The sequence below is a fragment of the Chionomys nivalis genome, chromosome 7, assembly GCF_950005125.1.
Source record: "Chionomys nivalis chromosome 7, mChiNiv1.1, whole genome shotgun sequence".
Classification (NCBI taxonomy): domain Eukaryota; kingdom Metazoa; phylum Chordata; class Mammalia; order Rodentia; family Cricetidae; genus Chionomys; species Chionomys nivalis.
The window spans coordinates 82,819,216-82,839,579 of record NC_080092.1 but is presented as its reverse complement, the minus strand read 5'-3'; the positions used below and the strand labels follow the sequence as shown (position 1 = coordinate 82,839,579).

The following is a 20,364-nucleotide window of genomic DNA, read 5'->3' as shown; positions in this document are numbered from 1 at the left end:
ATATGTTTGTTGTCCCAGCACTTAGGAGGCTAAGGCAGGAGGTTCAGGAGTTTAAGACCAGTGTGGGGGCTGGAGAGATGGCTCAGTGGTTAAGAGCATTGCCTGCTCTTCCAAAGGTCATGAGTTCAATTCCCAGCAACCACATGGTGGCTCACAACCATCTGTAACGAGGTCTGCTGCCCTCTTCTGGTCTGCAAACACACAGAGACAGAATATTGTATACATAATAAATAAATAAATATTAAAAAAAAAAAAAAAAGACCAGTGTGGGCTTTATAGAATTTGATGCCAGCTTGGGCAACAAGAGGCCCTGCCTTTAATAAAGTAGAGTGTGGGGTGTATGCAAATAGATAAAACGAGTAGGGCAGAGAAATGGAGAAAGTACTAGACTCTGGGGAGATTCTTCAGTAGATTGGTCAGTCATGAGTTAACTCCTGAAGGATGGCTGTAAAGGAGACAGGCTGTGGTGCAGGCTTCCAGGACTTGCCAGATACTGACCGTTCTCTTCTTGAATTTTAGCATCATGGATACTGACTTGTATGATGAATTTGGGAACTATATTGGACCAGAGCTTGATTCTGATGAAGATGATGATGAACTGGGAAGAGAGACGAAAGATCTTGATGAGGTAAAACAAAACAAACATTGGGGTTTTTTTTGTTTGTTTTTCTTTTTTTGGTTTTTCGAGGCAAGGTTTCTCTGTGTCATAGCCCTAGTTGTCCTGGAATTAGTCTTTAGACCAGGCAGGCCTCAAACTCATAGAGATCCACCTGCCTCTGCCTCCCGAGTGCTGGTATTAAAGGCTGGTACCACCACTGCCCAGCTGAACATTGTTTTCTTTATCCCTCTCTATTTTAAAACAATGCTCCCGTAATAGCCTGCATGTATTTCTAATATTGCCTTTTTTATAACATGACTTTTATTGGGATTTTGTGTTGGCCCCTGAAAACTTAGGCAGGACTATAAGAGAGTTTCATTCATGAGATGGTCTTGGAATCCGGACTCTAGTAACAGTTCTGTGGACTCTGCTAGTTCCCTGCAGTGTCTCCTGACAGGCACGAGTGAGCTCATTCCGGACGGGCAGTCAGCTATGTCAGCGCATCTACACCTGGAACAGCCTTGTAAACTCAGATTTTAAAAGTGGCGTGCAAAGCTGGGCAGTGGTGGCACATAGATTTAATCTCAGCATCGGAAGGCAGAGGCAGGTGGATCTCTGAGTTCAAGGCCAGTCTGGTCTATGTAGCAAGTTCTAGGACAGCCAGAGCTACACAGAGAAACCCTGTTCGGGGGCGGCATACAAAAGAAGGGTGCAGATTTCTATTACTCCAGGTTAGGAGTGGGAGATAGAGTTTAGAATAGTTTAAGGCTCACAAAAGGCACTTTATATAAAAAAGCCAGGAATGTTATGTAATCCCAATATTAAGAAATAGGGGCAGGAAATAAAGAGTTCAAAGTCAGCCTTAGTTTCATAACGAGTTTGAGGCAAACCTGGGCTACATGAGATCCCGTGTCTAAAATATAGCTCTAAAGAATTAGTGAGAAGATTGTTTTTTAAGGAGGGGTACAATTTATGTTTTTTTTTTGTCATCACAAATACCTGACGAGAACCAACTAAAGGAGGAAGGATTTATGGCTCATGATTTGAAGGACTTCAGTGGCTCATGGTGGAGAACACATGGCGGCAGTTGATTCTGTGACAGCTACTTATTCACATCTCTGGACACTAGGAAACAGAGAGGACAGAAACCAGAACCAGACTGTAAGGTTCAAGGCTCCATCTTCCTAATGTTGCACAGCCTCCTGAAACAGCACCACCAACTGGGGCCAGGTGTTCAAACAAGCAAGTGCTGGACATTTTCATCCAAATGGCAACAGGCACTGAAAGTGGCTCTAATGTTTTAGCATTGTTCAGAACATGAGTAAAACGTAGATTTGAAGAAGTAGGGTCTTTAAGGGATGAATGATTTCAGTGGAAATGAGACAGGAATGGGGTGAGAACAGCTAGCGTCATTGTATAAACATATAGAACTGTCAGTGAAAAACAGATTCATCCCATTTCTTGGCAATGGATTAGTCAGCAAGGAGATGATATCCTTGGGACAGCAGAAAATGGAAACAGTTTTGACTGCCATCAGTCACTGTGAAGGGCATTGTTGCTCAAGCTAGAAAAAATACACTCTAGAAAAAAGAAAGTTGAAGCTAGCCAGGTGATGGTGGTGCACATCTTAATCCCAGCACGCAGGGAGGCAGCGGCAGCAGATCTCTCTTGAGTTTGAGGCCAGTCCGATCTACAGAGTGAGTTCCAGGACAATCAGAGATACACAGAGAAACCCTGTCTCAAAAAACAAACAAGCAGAAAAGAAAGTTGAAGTTTCTTGTAGGTGTGGTAAAGGAAGGGTGGCTTGCATCTTCAGTGTGTTTAAGTCTGCAGGTCCAGGTGAATTGCACCCTATGGGGTGTTAGGAAAATCTTGAATAGATAATCTGAGAGCCACGGGAATACGCTTCAGAGGGAGAGTACTTCCCTGGTGTGCGTGACAAACCCTGGGTTCAGTCTCTAGCACTGTCAGAAGGAGGGTGGAGAGGAGAGGCCATGGAACAACAACAGAAAAAAGATTCAAGAAATTCATCTTAAAATGGAATTGGAGTCAAGTGTGGTAGTACACACCTTTCTTCCTAGTAATTAAGAGGCAGAGGTAAATGGATCTCGTGGGTTCAAGGTCAGCCTGGTTTACATATTGAGTTCTAGGACGATTAGAGCTACACAGAAAGACCCTGTCTCAAAAAAAATAAAAGATGGAGGTAGGACACTACATTTTAAGATTGTTAAGTGTGAAATGTATCCCATGCAGAAGTAGTGACAGGATGATTTTGAGGGGCTCCAGGTTGAAGCAGTATCTTAGAGCATAATCCAAGCTGGCCTCAAATTCATGACAGTCTTTGAGGCTCACAAGCATAAACTACAGGAAAGTAATTTTAGGGGCTGGAGAGATGGCTCTGCAGTTAGGAGCACTGGCTGCCCTTTCCAAGGACTTTGGTTCAGTTCCTAGCACACAGTGGGTAAGTCACAACCACCAAATAAATAAAAATAACCTTCTTTTGGTTTCTGAAACAAAGTTTCACTGTGTATCCCTAGCAGTCCTAGAACTTACTCTTTAGACCAGGCTGGCCTCAAACTCATCTGCCTGCCTCTGCCCCTTTAGTACTGGGCCTAAAGGCGTGTACCACCACCACCTGGCCCCAGTAGAGTAATTTTTTAAAAATAAAAAGTAGTTTTTAATATAGTTTTGAATACAACCTGGGAGGCTGAAGAGATAACTCAGATTAGGAGCATTGGCTCTTCTTGCCAAGGACTCAAGTTTGCATCCCGGCTCCCACATGACAGCTCACAAACCATCTATGACTCTAGTTCTCGGGGATCCGACATCTTCTTCTGACCTCTGACAACACTTCTGCAAGGGTGGCACACGGGGCACAGACTACAGACAGACAGAATACTCAAGGGTGGCACATGGGGCACAGACTACAGACAGACAGAACACTCAAGGGTGGCACATGGGGCACAGACTACAGAACACTCAAGGGTGGCATACGGGGCACAGACTACAGACAGACAGAACACTCAAGGGTGGCACACGGGGCACAGATTACAGACAGACAGAACACTCAAGGGTGGCACATGGGGCACGGACTACAGACAGACAACACTCAAGGGTGGCACATGGGGCACAGACTACAGACAGACAGAACACTCAAGGGCGGCACACGGGGCACAGACTACAGACAGACAGAACACTCAAGCACATACATGTACTTGTTTATTTTTTAAGCTCTTAAAATTTTTATTTATTAATATTTTTGGGTTTTTTTGTGATAGAATTTTTCTGTGTAGCTCTGGCTGTCATGGAACTTGCTTTGTAGTCCAGCCTGGCCTCAAACTCAAGAGATCCACCTGCCTCTGCCTCCCGAGTGCTGGGATCAAAGGTGTGTGCCACCACCCAGCTCCAGCGCATAAATTTAAAAAAAAGAAATCAGATAAGGGTTTTGTAAAAATGGTGTTTTCATGCTTTGTTACTAAGTTGAGAAGTCAGGAATATGCTATGGAAATCTTATATGTAGGTGTTTTTAAATGTGATACAAAGGAATGGAACCCATGACCTCAGATTTGCTAGTCACATGCTTTACTAGACATTTGAATTTACTCATGCCTTATGGACTTTTTTTTTTTAAGATTTAGATTTATTTATTAATGTGTGAGTATTTTGCAGGCATGTAGGTAAGTGTATGTCATGCATCCGTAGGGTTCACAGAGAATAGAGGTGCATTGGTTCCCCTGGAACTAGAGTTATAGGCAGTTGTGAGTTGCTTTGTGGATGCTGGGAACCAAACTCAAATCCTCTGCAAGGGTGGCAAATACCATTTTTCCTTTTTAAATGATTTTATTTATATGCGTATGTAGAGTGAACGGTCACATGTGTGCAGGTGCTCCTGTGTGCTAGTGTGGAGGCCTGGGGACAACCTCTGGTGTCATTTTCAGGAATGTTGTCCACCTCCTTTGAGACAAGTTTTCTTACTAGGAGATTAGTCTAGACTGGCTGGCCACTTAGCCCGGGAGATCCTCATATCTTGTCACACAAAGACCTCTCTGCGCTGTTCTGTCCTTTCTAACCTTTCTGTCATTCACTTGCATGCAGGTAGAGACTAGAGCTCGTTGACTTCCACAGCACATTAAAGCTGACACATTAGATAACAGAGTCAGAATTCAAAGTGATCCCAGCAAATGGAGTCGAGACGAAGTAACACCCAGTGTTTCATTCAGTAGTGTTTGCAGAGCTCTTTGCAAAGATTCAGGATGCAAAGAGAGTGGGTCACAGCTTTGCCTTCCGGGAATTTACAGAAGTATTTACCATAGGAGACAGGAGGAGACAGGTGCTGGTTAGGTGATGCACATTCAGTACCATACTAAGAGTCTGTGAGGAGGCGTTCCTGACCCAGGGACCAAGAGATGCAACTAAGGAAGCAGCCTTCCATGTGGACCCGGAGAATGGGGCACAGCTGTAGAAACAAAGGGTGACCAGAGGGTGCTCAGGTTGGAAGGCGAGAACTCAGGAGGACAGAGTTCCTTTCAGGGATAAAGTGTCCAAAATTGACTGTGGAGTTGTGCAGGTGGACGAAAAACACTGAACTGTGTGTTTAAGATGGTGGGTTACAGCTCCGTAAACCTGCTAACAAATGCAAAGAAGAAAAATGGAGAGATGGCACAGCAGTTAGGAACACTGCTTCTTCCAGAGACCTGGGTTCAATTCTCAGCACCCACTTGGCAGCTCACAACTGTCTGTAACTAAGTTTCCAGGGGTTCTGTACACCTCACATAGACATACATGTGGGCAAGATATGAATGCACATAAAATAAATATAAATCGTAATAAGAAAGTGAACGGTGAGGGGGTATATGAATGCTTTTCCTGAGCTCCTCGGTGTCTTTGCTGTGTAAGTCTCTGTTCTTGTGTAGTTAATTTATTAATCAGTGTTACTCCCACACTGCCGCCATAGTAGGTGTTCTAATGATGGGTGTTTTGTTCTGTTGGTGGGAGTTGCTAAATGCGTGGTCTATACTTTGTGCATACGTTTAAACTTGAGTACATGGTGTTGTGTTCTTGCACCATTTCATGCTGTGTCCCTGCTTTGTGATGAGTGGAGTATTTGGGACCAGCATCTGATGATGCCGCTCCCTTCTCCCTAGTGTGCGGCACTCAACCCAAGGCCTTGTATTTTTTTTTTTTTTAAGGCCTTGTATTTGGTATGCAAGTGTTCCACTGAGGTTTACACCAGCTATTTTAAATACTTTCCTTGTGGGGGCTGGAGAGATGGCTCAGTGGTTAAGAGTATTGCCTGCTCTTCCAAAGGTCATGAGTTCAATCCCCAGCAACCACATGGTGGCTCACAACCATCTGTAATGAGGTCTAGTTCCCTCTTCTGGCCTGCAGACATACATACAGATAGACTATTGTATACATAATAAATAAATAAATATTTAAAAAAAATACTTTCCTTGGGGGGGGATAGCGGGCACTCGCTATTTAGGTAAGAAAGAGTTAGATAAGAGGGCCCTGGAATTCACTACGCAGCCAAGCTGGCCTTGAACTAATGATTCCTCTTCCAGGTGCTATTATAGGTGTATACTGCTCTGCCAAAACAACAAGGTTTTTGTGATTTTTTTTTTCTTTTTAATATGAGACAGGGTCTCAAACTGTAGTCCAAGCTGTAGAAGTAAGTCATTAAGTAGCCCAGGATGGGAGTAAACTCGTGATTCTTGTGCCTTGGTCTCTCAGGTTCTGGGATTATAGGGATACATGTGATTTGGCTAGTGGAGATGTGCATAGGATTTTGGGGCTTGTTGGACATGGCAGCACATGCCTGTAATCCTGGCAGTTGAAAAGCAGGAAGATTGGGCTGGAGAGATGGCTCAGAGGTTAAGAGCACTGCTTGCTCTTCCAAAGGTTCTGAGTTCAATTCCCAGCAACCACATGGTGGCTCACAGCCATCTGTAATGAGATCTGGTTCCCTCTTCTGGCCCACAGGCAGGCAAACCATTGTATAGTTAATAAATAAATAAATCTTCAAAAAAAAAAAGAAAGAAAAGCAGGAAAATCACAAGCTCAAGGCCAGCTTGAACTCCAGAGTGAACCCCTTTCTCAAAAAAACAAAAGAAAACTGGGTGCACATCTTTAATTCCAGCACTTGGAGGCAGAGACAGGCAAGGCTCTGAGTTTGAGGCCAGCCTGGTCTACAGAGTGGGTTCCAGGACAGCCGGAGAAACACAGAGAAACCGTGTCTCAGAAAAACAAAAGCTAAACCAAAACAAGCTATTTGGAGCTCTAATGCATAAGAGTTTGTAAGAAGGTTGCTCATTCTGCAGGGAAGGGTACGGTGAGAAGGGTCTGCAGGTCAGTGGCACTGAACTTACTTCCTCAGCTTCCAGAGTAGCTGGGATGGCAAGCAGAGGGTTTTTGTCTGTGAGGTTTGTTTTGTTGGGAGGGGCGGGGGGGGGGCGCGGCATGATCTTTCCATACGTAGTTCTGACTGGCCTCAAACTTGCAGAGATCCTGTGACTTTGCCTCCCAAGTACTGAGATTAAAGGTGTGCACCATCATAGCCGGTGTGAAGGTTTAAGGCACACTGACTGGATGACCCACCAGTGAGGGAAAACTTATGGTGCAAGACAGGGAGGGAGAAGTGCTGGGGGAAGGTCTCAGTGGTGAGGAGGGATTGGGGATGGGGCTTAGTTGACTGAAAACAAACAGTTCACCCACAAGAACAGAGCGGAAGGCATCGCGCACAGTGAGGTGGGTAGATACTGTGGTGGGCGTCTGTTTTCCTTCACACAAATCCCAAAATGTCAACCAGTTTTTTAAAAAAGAATGCAAATACCTCCAGTGGTAGGCTGCCTGGTTACCTCCTGCAATCTGTATGTTCTACTGCTAAAGCGGCCAGAGATTACATCAGCTCTTTCAGTAGCCAAACATGTCCTCCTGATGGTGGCTCCAAAATAGCTACCAAGCCTGAGTGCATTAGGAATGTAACGTGGGCTTTTCTGTAGTAACTTCAGCTCCTCTAATGTCTCCACCTGAGCATCGTGCAGCAGCTCAGACAGACCTAAAGCAAAGCTAATGAGCATCCTTTCAGCATTTCCTCCCGTCTGCTGACAAGCAGCACTCCTCTGGGCCTCAGCTTCCCTCACATTCAAACAGTGGCCCAACCCCACATCTTCACATGCATGCTGGGAGCTCTGTGGTGAGCCCCTGACTGGTTTCAGGCTTTCAGCCCTCCGCTCACTGAAGGAAGAATGCCAGCATTTTGCTTTGACCATGCCATCCCTTGCTCTCAGTTTTCTTTTTCTTTTGATATAGGGTCGCATTGTGTAACCCTGGCTGTCTTGGAACTTGCTGTGTGGACCAGGCTGGCCGTGAACTCACATCTGCCAGCCTTGGCCTCTGCTGGAGTTCAGATGTGCACTACCTCATGTGGCTCTTACACCCTGATTTCTATGCAAGGCCTTCCCTTCAACTCTCTGGCCACCTCCTGTGCTTCACACCGACAGTGGTCCTCTAAGGACTAGACAGGCGATCTGGAGAGTAATCTGGACAGCTCAGTGAGATCTTGTCTCAAAAAAAAAAAAAAAGCATTATGAGAACCTGGGTTCCATTTTTAGTATCACCCCGGAGCTCGGACTCCATGCCCCTGCAGGTATCCTCTATTTCTTTGCTTCCCTAAATGGAGGTGTCCAAGCCTTCCATTTGCTCTCAAACCCACTCCTGTCCTACTCCCTGGACACTACCCTAGTCGGAGTCACCAGTGACCTGGCCTGCCAGCCTCAGAGTCTCACTTGACCTGCCGGCAGGATCCGGTGAGCTGATCATTCCCTTGTTTTCCTGAGAGGCCCCTGGCTTTTACCTTGTGACCATTCCTAGTCTTTACTGCTGGTTCCTTATCACCCAGGCCTCCAGATGCCAGCATGCCTAGAGTTTCATCTTTTTTTTTTTTTTTTTAAAGATTTATTTATTATGTATACAACATTCTGCCTCGATGTATGTCTGCACGCCAAAGGAGGGCTCCAGATCCCAGTACAGATGGTTGTGAGCCACCATGTGGTTGCTGGGAATTGAACTCAGGACCTTTGGAAGAGCAGCCAGTGCTCTTAACCTCTGAGCCATCTCTCCAGCCCCCGAGTTTCATCTTTTTTTTGTTTGTTTTTTGAAACAGGGTTTCTCTGTGTAGCTCTGGCTATCTTGGAACTCACTCTGTAGACCCAGCTGACCTTGAACTCTCAGAGATTGGCCTGCCTCTGCCTCCCCAGTGCTGGGACTAAAGGCGTGCGCCACCCCCACCTGGACTTGAGTTCCATATTTCCACCTCTCCTCCACCCCCGTACGCTGTACCAGTCATGGTATCTGGGCTGTCAAGTGACTTCTGTGTCCACAAACTCTTGGGTTTCTGTCTTCAAAGGCCTTTGTCTTGTGCCTCAGCTTTATGTGTCCTACATCTGACTTGCCTTCCCTCCATGGTGCCTGGTGGAGGGTCTCAAATGTAGCATCTCTGCCATACTGCTTTTAAATTCTTCCTCATCCCTGTAAAAACAGTGCCGCGCTCTGTTGCTCATGTCACAGGCCTCTCCCCTCCTTATGCATACTTTGGTTTATTAGAAAGTACTTGGTTCTACACAGTATTTTTAGGATTCAACCTCTTAAACCACCTTCATAGCTGCATAGTGCAAGTCACTGTCTCTACTAAATTTTTGCAGCAGGCTCCTAACCAACCTTCCTTTCTGCATGTTCTCAGGGTGGGAAACAGAACGGGTCGTCCCTGTCCTCCCCATCACACACAGTGCTGAAGTTTGAGCCCAAAGCACTGAGCTCCTGCGGATTACCTAGTTGAAAACCATTATTCTGAAAAAAGTGAAGTCAGTGCTGAGGACAATGGCTCAGTTACCACATAAGCATAATGGCATAAAATCAGTTCCTAGAACCCACAAAAATGCCAGTTGTGGTAGTGTGATCTTATAGTCCCACTGTTGGGGAGGCAGACACAGGTGGATCCCTGGGGCTAGGACTGGGTGGTCATTCAGTTTCAGCTAATCCACAAGCCCCAGGTCATAGTGAGAGACTGTTTCAGAAGACAGCAGTTTGCCAGCCTACACGCGCGCACACACACACACGAGAGGGTTGGGGGTCAGATTAGTTAAATAATCTGGAAGGTCCTTCTCTGTGACTTCAGTTTATTGTCCCATTGTTCCCTTTACTCCTAAATATGTTGGATTCCTGGCTAACCCTTAGAGTCTCCACATGTACTTAACTCAAGTCTTTTCATTGCTGTTTCAACTAAATAAAATGTTTTCCTCACCCCCACCCCAAGACCCTTTTAGCTGATGAAGAATAGTTTTGCTCAGTGTTGATATGTAAGGACTTATATTTGGGGCCAATTAATTGTTAAGCACTTACTTAATTGTTTTTTAGGATATTCACAAAGTCATACAACCGTCATTATTATCAACTTCAGAACATTTTCATCATCCCAGGGAGAAACTACACCTGCTAACCGTTGCCTTCCCTGAGCCCTGTTTTCTTTCCCTTTGTATTCGCATGTAAATGAGATGATACACCTTGAAGACTTTTATGCCAGTTACCTTTGCTTTGTACCATATTTTCGAGTTCTTCTGTGCTGTAGCTTTATGTACACAGGTGATATGTGCATTTCTTTTCTTTTTATTGCCAATATTGTTCATATGAAAACAGTATATTTCACTACCCAGTCATAAATTGGTCCTCCTTTTGGGTTTTTAGTTTTGTTTTTGTTTTTGCTACTATGAATAATAGTACCAAGAATAATTATTTAGAAGTCTTTGTGCATCTGTAATTTTGTGTATTTGAGGTTTATACTTAATACCAGCTAATTTTTTGTCAACTTGACAAGCTAGAGTCCTCTTAAAAGAGTAAACCTCGCCAGGCAGTGGTGGCATATGCCTTTTATCCCAGCACTTGGGAGGCAGACATAGGCAGATCTATGTGGGTTTGAGGCCAACCTGGTTTACAAGAAATAGTTCTAGGACAGGTACTAAAGCTACAAGGAAACCCTGTTTCCAAAAAAGGGGGGGGCCCTCACCCAACTGGCCTATGGGTAAACATGTATTGCATTTTCTGTATTGACTGATGAGGGAGGGTCCAGCTCACTGTGGGTAATGCCACCCCTGAGCTGGTGATCCTAGGTACTATAAGAAAACGGGTTGAGCAAGCCACAAGGAGCAAGCCAGTAAGTAGCATTCCATTCCTCTGTGAGTTCTTTTCAGCTCCTGCCTCCAGGTTCCTGCCCTGACTTCCTTCACATGTATTATGATTTGGAAGTATTAGCAGAATTAAACCCTTTTCTCTCCGAGATGGTTATGGGTGTTTTATCACAGCAATAGAAACCCTACGGATGGTGGTGGTGCACACCTTTAATCCCAGCACTGAGGAGGCAGAGGCAGGTGGATCTCTGAGCTTGAGCCACCCTGGTCTACAGGGTGAGTTCCAGGACAGCCTGGGCTACACTGAGAAATCCTGTCTCAAACAACAACAACAAAATAGAAGCCCTAACTAGGACACTGTTTGGGACTGGAATTGCTTGGTTGTATTCCACACTATGTTGTACACTTTGAAGAGCTTTCCAGAGCAGCAGCACTGTTTCCTGCCCAGCATGTGAGGACCTCAGCTTTCACATTCTTGACAGCATCTGTTACTATTTGTAACCATGATCATTTTCCAAAGCCAATTTTGTTCATCTAAGTGAAAAACGTAAAGATATAGATTTGTTCCTCATTTTTACCTCTGACTCTTGATGTGTGCCTTGGAGAAAGTGGGGTGTTTTTTGTTTGTTTGATTTTTTTTCTTAATCTCAATCCACTGTGGCCAGTGATCCCATGATCCCATTAGGAGAGGGGCAGGTTTGGTGCAGCTAAGCTGCCATAGCCAAGGCCCCCAGTGTCCCTTGAGTGGAGGGTCTTCCAGGGAGTGGGGGCCCTCCTCACCACACAGAACTTAAAGGAAGCAGTTTGTCAAGCAGGAAAAGGTACCCTTCTGTCCTCCCTCTCCCTCTTGCCTTTAGATGGATGAGGATGAGGACGAGGATGACGTGGGAGAGCACGATGATGAGCACCCTGGGATGGAGGTGGTGCTGCATGAGGACAAGAAGTACTACCCCACCGCCGAGGAGGTGTACGGCCCTGAGGTGGAGACCATAGTTCAGGAGGAAGACACCCAGCCTCTCACAGGTATGGCCAGAGGAAACCTTGCCTAGCTGTCAGTGAATCTTCAAAGTTACGTGAATGAATTGGGCGATATTTTTTTCTTTAATTTCCAGGATTGTTTATGGGCTAAGATTCAATTAACTTTGTTTTAATATTCAGCGAAACTCTTAGCTTGTTAGTAAATAGTTAGTACTTTTGACCTGTAGCGAAGGCTTGATGGTTAAGAGCAATGACTGTTCTTGCAGAGAACTCAGGCTCAATTCCAAGCACCCACATGACGGCTCAAAACCATTTTTCAGGGGCTGGAGAGATGGCTCAGAGGTTGAGAGCACTGGCTACTCTTCCAGACATCCTGAGTTCAATTCCCAGCAACCACATGGTGGCTCACAACCATCTGTAATGAGATCCGGTGCCCTCTTCCTGACTGTAGGCATAAGCAGACAGAATACTGTATACATAATAAATAAATAAAATGTTTTTTAAAAAAAAAAAACATTTTTCACAGAAGATCCAGTGCCCTTTTTTGACCTCTGAGGACACCAGGCATACACATGGTGTACAAACATACACAAAGGCAAAACACTCACACACATAAAATAAAATAATTAAAAATATACATAGTTTTAAAGGAGTTAGTGCTTCACCTACTTCTTGGGGCTTAAAAACTGCTGAGTTCTCTCTTGGGTCCGATGTTTCCTGTGCATATTCTAGCCCTTCTCAGCAGTCAATGGTGTAATTGTCCAACTCTGAGGAGTGGTTCTGGAAAGCGATTCCATTTTAAAATGTAAAGAGACTTGGGTTTTTGTGTCTGTTGTTTCTCCATACCACACCAAATAAGCTCATGCAGTTCATGTCTCTTCACTGTCTCATGCTGAAATAGTATCCCCAGCTGTCAACCTGAGTGACAGATCCGTGAGAATAAAACAAATTGATGTTATATATCATGGGTTCTAAAGCCCAGTCCAGCAGAATCGAGCGCTGTATTTTTGGTTTATTCCTAACTGCGTGTCACTACTTTTCCTTTTTCCTCCTAGAGCCCATTATAAAGCCAGTAAAAACCAAGAAGTTCACTCTGATGGAGCAGACATTACCTGTCACGGTGTATGAGATGGAGTAAGTTCTAAGGTCTCTCAGTTCTCCAAAGAAATACTGTGGCCATCTTTTCTTAAGGCAGGAAAAGGTGGTTTATGATTGAAGGAGCCAGAGAATTACAACAGCAGTTTTTTATGATCTGCCAGAACTATGGCTGCTGGGACATTTAAGTCCAGTCTTCTCTCCCTGCTCTCGTCTGGATGTCAGCTGTGTCCTCTGCCTCTGTCCCAGCACAACCTCCATCTCAGGGTAGTCCTGGGTGCCAGCCTTTGAGACCAATGAGGTGTTACAGTTATCAGTGTTGAGATCACCAGAGCTGTGATCAGCAGCTGAAAAATGGCTCCAGGAAGCCCCTGCTGATAACCTTTTTTTTTTGTTGTCCTGTCTCTTGCTCTCTCTGTTTTGATGATGGTGGGGTTTTTTGTTTTTTTGTTTTCTTTTTTGTTTTTTTTTTTTGGGGGGGGGTGTGCATTTGTTTTTTGATTTTTGGAGATAGGGTTTCTCAGAGTAACCTTGGCTGTCTTAGAACTCACTCTGTAAATCCTGTCTCGAAAAACCAAAAAAAAAAAAAAAAAGAACTCACTCTGTAGACCAGGCTGGCCTCAAACTCAGAGGTCGGGCTCCCTCTGCCTCTTGAGTACTGGATTAAAGGTGTGTGCTACCACTGCCCTGTCTGATTTTTGTTTGTTGGCTTTTTAAGAAAAAAAATCCCTAGATAGCCAAGGATGACATTAAATTCCTGCTCCCCCTGCCTCCACCTACTAGGTGTTGAGATTATAAACCTGTACCACCATGCTCAGCTGATCTTTGCATTCTTCTCATCCCTGCCCTGACCCAGGTCACATGCATTCATTCTAGGTTGGTCTTGATTCTCCTGCCTCCACCACCTAAGCACTAAGACTACAGGTGTGATCCACCATGCCTGCCACTTCTTAATTCAACCTTTCCTTTTCCAACCATTTTACTGTTGAAATCCCTGTTAGGGTGAACATGATGGCCAGGGGAGACAGGTGTTAATCTAAGTTTATTCCTGAGACTTGCATGGCAGGAGAGACCCAGTTCCTACAAGCTGTCCTCTAGTCTCCCCATGTTCTCTGTGACGCATGCACGTGCCCTTTCATCTGGAGGGCATCGGTCCGTTTCTGGGTTGTGTTATATCAGGGGCACCACAGCCAGGGCTCTGTAGATCCAGGTGCTCTGCCTCTGGGTATTGTGCAGCTGGGCTGACAGTTGTTCCTGGCTGGAAATCTGAAAATCCCTCTGTGCCACCGTCTTGGGGAGCTTTGTCGTAGTTCCTCATCTTTGCCTTTCCCTGTCCAGTTTCTTAGCAGATCTGATGGACAACTCAGAGCTCATCCGAAACGTGACCCTTTGCGGCCATCTCCACCACGGCAAGGTGAGAGAGACTGTTCTGCTTCCCTTGGAACAGGATTTCTCTTTGAACCAGCTCGTCTTCTGAGCCCTTAGAGTCACAGAGATTCCAGTTTGAAGTCCTGAGGCTGGGTGGGTGGTTGGGAGGACAACACAACACTCCTGCATGCTCTTATGGAACTGTTGTGAAATCCCAGCATTTCTGAACTCTGTTCCTGACCACTTACATATCTGAGCAGTCTGTTTACATCTGGACAGAAATGGGGAAATTGAGCCTTACTCTGATTTTTATAACCTTTTATTTCCTGTGGGAAGTCTTTCCACGAAAGATTTCATCTTTCATTGAAAAATAATCTTGTGGCTTCTGTGTTAATCCTTTGCTGTCCCATAATCCTCCTCGTTTTCCCTCTTCCTCCCTTCACGCCTGAATTACATGGTGTATTGGGAGCTTGGGGAAAGGGGCACAGATTTTCCTCTGTAATTGGCAGGTCTTACTCCTCTCTTCTCTTTCAGACGTGTTTTGTAGATTGTTTAATAGAGCAGACGCATCCAGAAATCAGAAAGCGCTATGACCAAGATGTGAGTATAACTTGGGCCTCGTTCCTTTCCTGTCTTCACCCAGCACTCACATCAGTGCTGTCTGCATTCTGCTGCTGTGGGACTGTACTTTATTAATAGGTGGAAGCAAGTGATTTCAGCTTTCTCAGGAGCATGGAGATATTAACCTGCAGTAATTTTAGATGATCTGTTCTGCATTTGGGATCCCTCCTCAGTGATGTATTCTGACTTTTACAGTCTCCTCTTTCCTGTCGTTTTATTAATAGCCTGTTCTATAAATATCATACAATTGAGCCTTGTTGTTTTCATGGTAAATTTAAATGCCTGTGAACAAGGCCAGCAGTGGCAGCTAGTCTCAGTGCAATAAACGTTCAGACTCTGCCAAACTGACTGTTGAGACGTGTGAGACGTGAAGGCTGGCCCAGGTCTCCTTCCCCCTCTCTAAGATCAGTGTAGTGGGTACAGCTTAGCCTTCTCTCTAGCCATGGCATGGTCTTCAGTGACTGCTCCCCACCCCACCCTGCACACTCAACCTTTTCCACACATGCAGGACCTTTTTCCGTCTGGGGCGGGGACACTGGTCTCACTGTCGGACTTGGTGTGGAAACCCTGTTGTCCTCAGGGTAGTGTCCTCCTGGGAGACCCCTTGAGTTGGGAGGAGGTGAGGGAAGGTGATTGATGGTGATGGTGTGCATACAGGAGAGACGTCTGAATTCAGGTGGTAACATCACTGAATTTTTTCCAGCTGTGCTACACTGACATCCTCTTCACAGAGCAAGAGGTAAGTGTGTCTTGGGAAATTAGATTTTGCACACACAGGCCCACTAGCCATAGTTTAGTGGCGAATGGGACGGGGGGGGGGGGGCTTTGTCATGGCATTCCCATTTAGCCTTGCCCTACACTTCTGCTACCCTCGGTCATTCCATAGTGAGAAGTGGGAAGGCAAGCTGGAGCATGGGTAGGGAGCCTTCCAGTCCCTGAGTAGACTTAATTTTACCTAATAAGACAAATACTGAGAGGTGACATTCAAATTTGTAAAACTCGACATGATCTTTACAATATCCGGACTCTGTAAGGTCCCTACTATGTGCATCTCCTTCAGGGAGGGGATTTTCTGTGAACTACTTGTGATTCTTTTATCTTTCCGTCTGGATCTTCCTCCCCTGTCACTTCTTCTCTTCCCCCTCCTTTATTATCTGTCCCCCTTTCCCCTCAAGAACTACATGGAAGGCTCACATACACACACAGGGTAACTAAGGGAATTTAGGGCAGTGGTGCACAGGATAAGCCGTCATAATGACATTCTTACTGTGCTGAGGCATGCCCATCAGAAATTCAACGTCAGCTGAGTGTAGTGGTGCATGATTTTAATCCCAGCACTTGGGAAGCAGAGACGATGGGTGGATCTCTTCCAGACCCTCCTGAGAGCTACATAGTGAGACCTTGTCTCAAAAAAAAGAAAAGAAAAGAAAAGAAAAAAAAGTTCAAAGCCTACTGGGGTGACAGAATGAGAATGAGGCCAACCTGAACAACTGAGTGAGACTCTGTCTCAAAATAAAAATTTAGAGATGAGGATATTGCTCAGCAAGTGAGAAGACCCCTGTGTTCACTTTCTAATACTCCCTCCCCCAAAAAGAAAATTGTCTTTGGTGCTGGAGATGTAATTCTGTGGTAAAATCCTTGCTTAGCATGCACAAGGCTCTGAGTTGATCCCTAGGACTTTAGAAAAGAAAAGAAAAAAGAGTGTGTGTGTGTTTCATCTACAAGATCATGCCACGTAGAGGCCTAGATAAAAAGAATTACACCTGCTACAAGGAGAGACATCAGTGTAATCAGTCAGCAGTTCTCTCTCTCTCACACACACACATACACTGCCCCCCCCCCCCCAGCTGACGAATGTCTCTGTACGAAAAGAAGTCGTGACCACTGTCTTAATTTCAGAGAGGTGTTGGCATCAAGAGCACTCCTGTGACGGTGGTGCTGCCGGATACCAAAGGGAAATCTTACCTCTTCAACATCATGGACACACCAGGTGGGACAGCCCTTGATTATTTTCTGAGTACTTTGGAATACTATAACTGCCTTCTTTTTTAAAAAATTTATTTATTTGTTATGTATACAATGGTCTGCCTGCATATGTCCCTGCAGATAGGAGTTGGCACCAGATCTTATTACTGGGGGTTGTGAACCACCATATGGTTGCTGGGAATTGAACTCCGGACTTCTGGAAGAGCAGTCAATGCTCTTAACCACTGAGCCAGCTCTCCAGCCCCCATAACTGCCTTCTTAATATTATTATAATCATCCTAGGGTGGGACTCTACTGGGAGAAATTTATGCGCTGCAGAGTGCTGTGGGCAGGAAGAGGAGTATTGGGGTTTGCAGACTTGGCAGTGCTCCTCAGGTCCCACAGATTAACTGCCTCGGGCTACCAAGTGATGGCTGGATATTCGGTTTTCAGGACATGTGAATTTTTCTGATGAGGTCACAGCTGGCTTGCGAATCTCGGATGGAGTGGTCCTTTTCATTGATGCGGCTGAGGGGGTAAGTGTGGGCCCTTGGAAGCTAGTCCCCTGTTACTGTGCCTCCTACACATTACTCAAAGTGCCATGTGAGCTGGGAACCAGGGAACATAAAAGCCCGTGTGGTTAAGGCTCAGGTTTGCCCTGAATTTAGGGAAGCAAGTGATGTTCAAAGTTGAGATTGTTCAAAGTGAGATTGGAGTTGGAATTGTATGTTTCTAAACTGAAAAATTGGGTAATGTTAACTTTATTCCTATGGTCACTAGTGTGATACCAGCAGAGGGAGCCAGAGACACCTTATTTAACAGTCCAAACTCAGTCAAGCACTGTACAAGGAACTCATTCTCATCTATTTATGATTTCTCTCTGTACCCAGAAGTCTCTCTCACGTGTCCTCTCCCATGTTGTATAAAAGTATTTACAGATTGTTTTCTTTCCTCTTTTTGTTTTGTAATGAGGTGAGATCTTACTTGGATCGCAAAGTGGCTCAGTTTGTAAGGTACTTGTTGCCAAGCCTGGTGACATGAGTTCAGTCCTGAACTTACAAGTGGTAGAAGCAGAGAACAAGCTTCCAAAAGTTGACCTCTGACCTCCACACTATGCTATTACATGAACACGCCTACACACATAAAAATAAATAAGTGTAATTTTAAAAGTTAAAAAGAGCCAGGCTTGGGTGTCACGTGTCTTTAATCCTAGCACTTGGGAGGCAGAGGCAGGCGGATCTCTAAATTCAAGGCTGACTGAGTTCCAGCGCCACTGGAGCTGCACAGAGAAACCCTGTCTCAAGAAGAAGAAATCCACTGTGTAGCCCAGGTTGTCCTAGAACTCACTGTCTAACCCAAGATAGCTTTGAACTCACAAAGATCTGCCATACCCATCATATCCTCATGTATCTTGATGGTCTGGTTGACTCATCTTTGGCTATCAAGAGTTCCTTTTTCATCCTCCTGACCCACCTCATCATGTTTTGAGTACTTACTTATTTTCTTACACACTTTGCTTGCCCCAGTCCTAAACCAGACATTTCTTCAGCAAGCCGTGGCTTCCTGTATAGTGGAGACCACTATTTAGAATCAGCGATCTGGGGTGCTCGTTGTTGCTGTGGTGCTTCACCTCCAGGCCCGATCACTGCACACAGCTAGTAATACCCACCCACCCACACATCTGCCACTCTTCTGCACACAAGTGTTGGAAAGGTCCTGTGTTCCAGCTGTAGCTTTGTGTGTCTGTGATCACAGCTCCTGGGAAGTATGAGGACTGCTGCAAGTTTGGGGCAGGCTGAGAACACAGAGCAAGGCCTTGTCTCAAAAAAAAAAAAAAAAAAAAGTGGCTTTTTCATCCAGGCATGGTGGCAGATTCCTGTCATCCTAACTACTCTGGAGGTCAAGGCAGGAAGATGGCAAATTTGAGACTAGCTTGAGCAGTGTAGTGGCACCCTGTCTGAAAAGACTAAAACAGGGAGGGGCGTAGCTCAGAGGCAGCATTCCCCAAATGTGCAAAGCTCTGCGTTTAATCATTAGGATCACAGAAGGGTGGGGAGGAAAAAGGACATCAGAATGTCCTTATTCCCAGCACTGCTATTGTTTTATTTGCTTCTCAGACCTGCTGGGTGGTAGGTACCCTCTTAACATTCCCGCATCTGCCCTGGGGATGATGCTTCCAGCTGATCCTTCACCCCCAGGCCATATCCCCCCTTGTACCGAATGTGTTGAGAGTGTCTGTTTTGGCTCTGCTGTAGACGGTGTGCCCTGTGTTTCTCAGGTGATGCTGAATACAGAGCGTCTGATCAAGCACGCAGTGCAGGAGAGGTTAGCAGTCACCGTGTGCATCAACAAAATCGACCGGCTGATCTTGGAGCTGAAACTGCCCCCAACAGATGCTTATTACAAACTTCGACACATTGTGGATGAGGTCAATGGATTAATAAGGTATAGGAGTGGATCCTGGGAGTGGATTTCCTGTCCTTAGGGGGGTTTGGGTTTCATAAATCTTAATTTTACCCTTGAAGACTTCTGGGAGTCACTTACTTTTTGGTGTGTGTTGTCATGTGAGCCTGTCAGTTCTAACAGGATATGTTGAGTCTCTTCAGAACTGCCTCCAAGCCTAACTTCAACAGCTCAGTGTCTGAACCAGTCATGTAGTATTAACACATCCCCAGTTTTGTAGTCAATAGAATCTAAAGCAGTTTCACCTTTTTTTTTTTGTTTGTTTGTTTTTGTTTTTTCGAGAGAGGGTTTCTCTGTGTAACATTCCTGGCTGTCCTGGAACTCGCTTTGTAAAACCAGGCTGGCCTCAAATTCACTGAGATCTACCTGTCTTTGCCTCCTGAGTGCTGGGATTAAAGGCGTGCATGCACTGCCCATACCCGACAGCAGTCTCACCTTTACCACACACTGTGGCAGGTTAAGCAGGTTATTAAAGTTTACTATTTATTTATTTGTTATTTTTGGTATCTGAGTGTTTAGCCTGCCTGTGTGTTTGATGCCTACAGAGGCCTACAGAGGTTGGAAGGTGTTAGATTCCTTAAAGCTAGAGTTACAGGGAGTTGTAAGTTTCCATGTGAGTGCTGGGAACTGAACCCAGGTCCTGTGCAAGAGCAATGTGCTGCTCTATCTGCTGAGCCATTTCTCCAGCCCCAAAGCTCACTTTGCTTCTATTAAAAAAAGAAAGAAGAAGGAAGAAAAAAAAAATCAGGTGTAGTGTGGTGACATATGCCTATGGTCCCAGCACTTGGGAGGCCAAGGCAGGAAGATTAGAAGTTTGAAATTAGCTTGGCATACACAGCAAGTTCTAGTTCGGCCTGAGTAACATTGAGGGACCTTATCCCAAAAGCTCAGATTTGGGCAGGGGAGATGGCTCAGTGAATAAAGTTCTTGCTTCATGAAGACCTGAGTTCAGATCCTTAACGTCCTTGGGACCAGCTAGGTGGTACCTCACACTTGTGATCTAGCACTGCCAGATGGAGGCAAAGCAGCCACATAGCCAGTCTGGCCAGTTGATGAGCTCCAGGCTCAGAGAGTGAAATACTATCGCGATAAACA

At 45.3% G+C, this 20,364-nt stretch overlaps 1 protein-coding gene across 2 annotated transcripts in view; it reads left to right on the top strand.

Annotated features, from left to right (window-relative positions):
* Eftud2 (elongation factor Tu GTP binding domain containing 2) overlaps positions 1-20,364 on the top strand; it is a 47,162-nt gene that overhangs the window by 3,384 nt on the left and 23,414 nt on the right. The window contains exons 2-10 of one of the 2 annotated variants that reach the window (XM_057775461.1): positions 520-628; positions 11,637-11,802; positions 12,813-12,891; positions 14,191-14,266; positions 14,755-14,820; positions 15,545-15,580; positions 16,741-16,831; positions 17,260-17,342; positions 19,085-19,251. In XM_057775461.1, coding sequence (XP_057631444.1) covers positions 524-628; positions 11,637-11,802; positions 12,813-12,891; positions 14,191-14,266; positions 14,755-14,820; positions 15,545-15,580; positions 16,741-16,831; positions 17,260-17,342; positions 19,085-19,251 — 869 coding nt within the window. In that variant the 5' untranslated portion in view covers positions 520-523. Of the gene's footprint in view, positions 1-519; positions 630-11,636; positions 11,803-12,812; positions 12,892-14,190; positions 14,267-14,754; positions 14,821-15,544; positions 15,581-16,740; positions 16,832-17,259; positions 17,343-19,084; positions 19,252-20,364 lie in introns of both variants that reach the window. The other variant, XM_057775462.1, reaches the window with a different exon arrangement.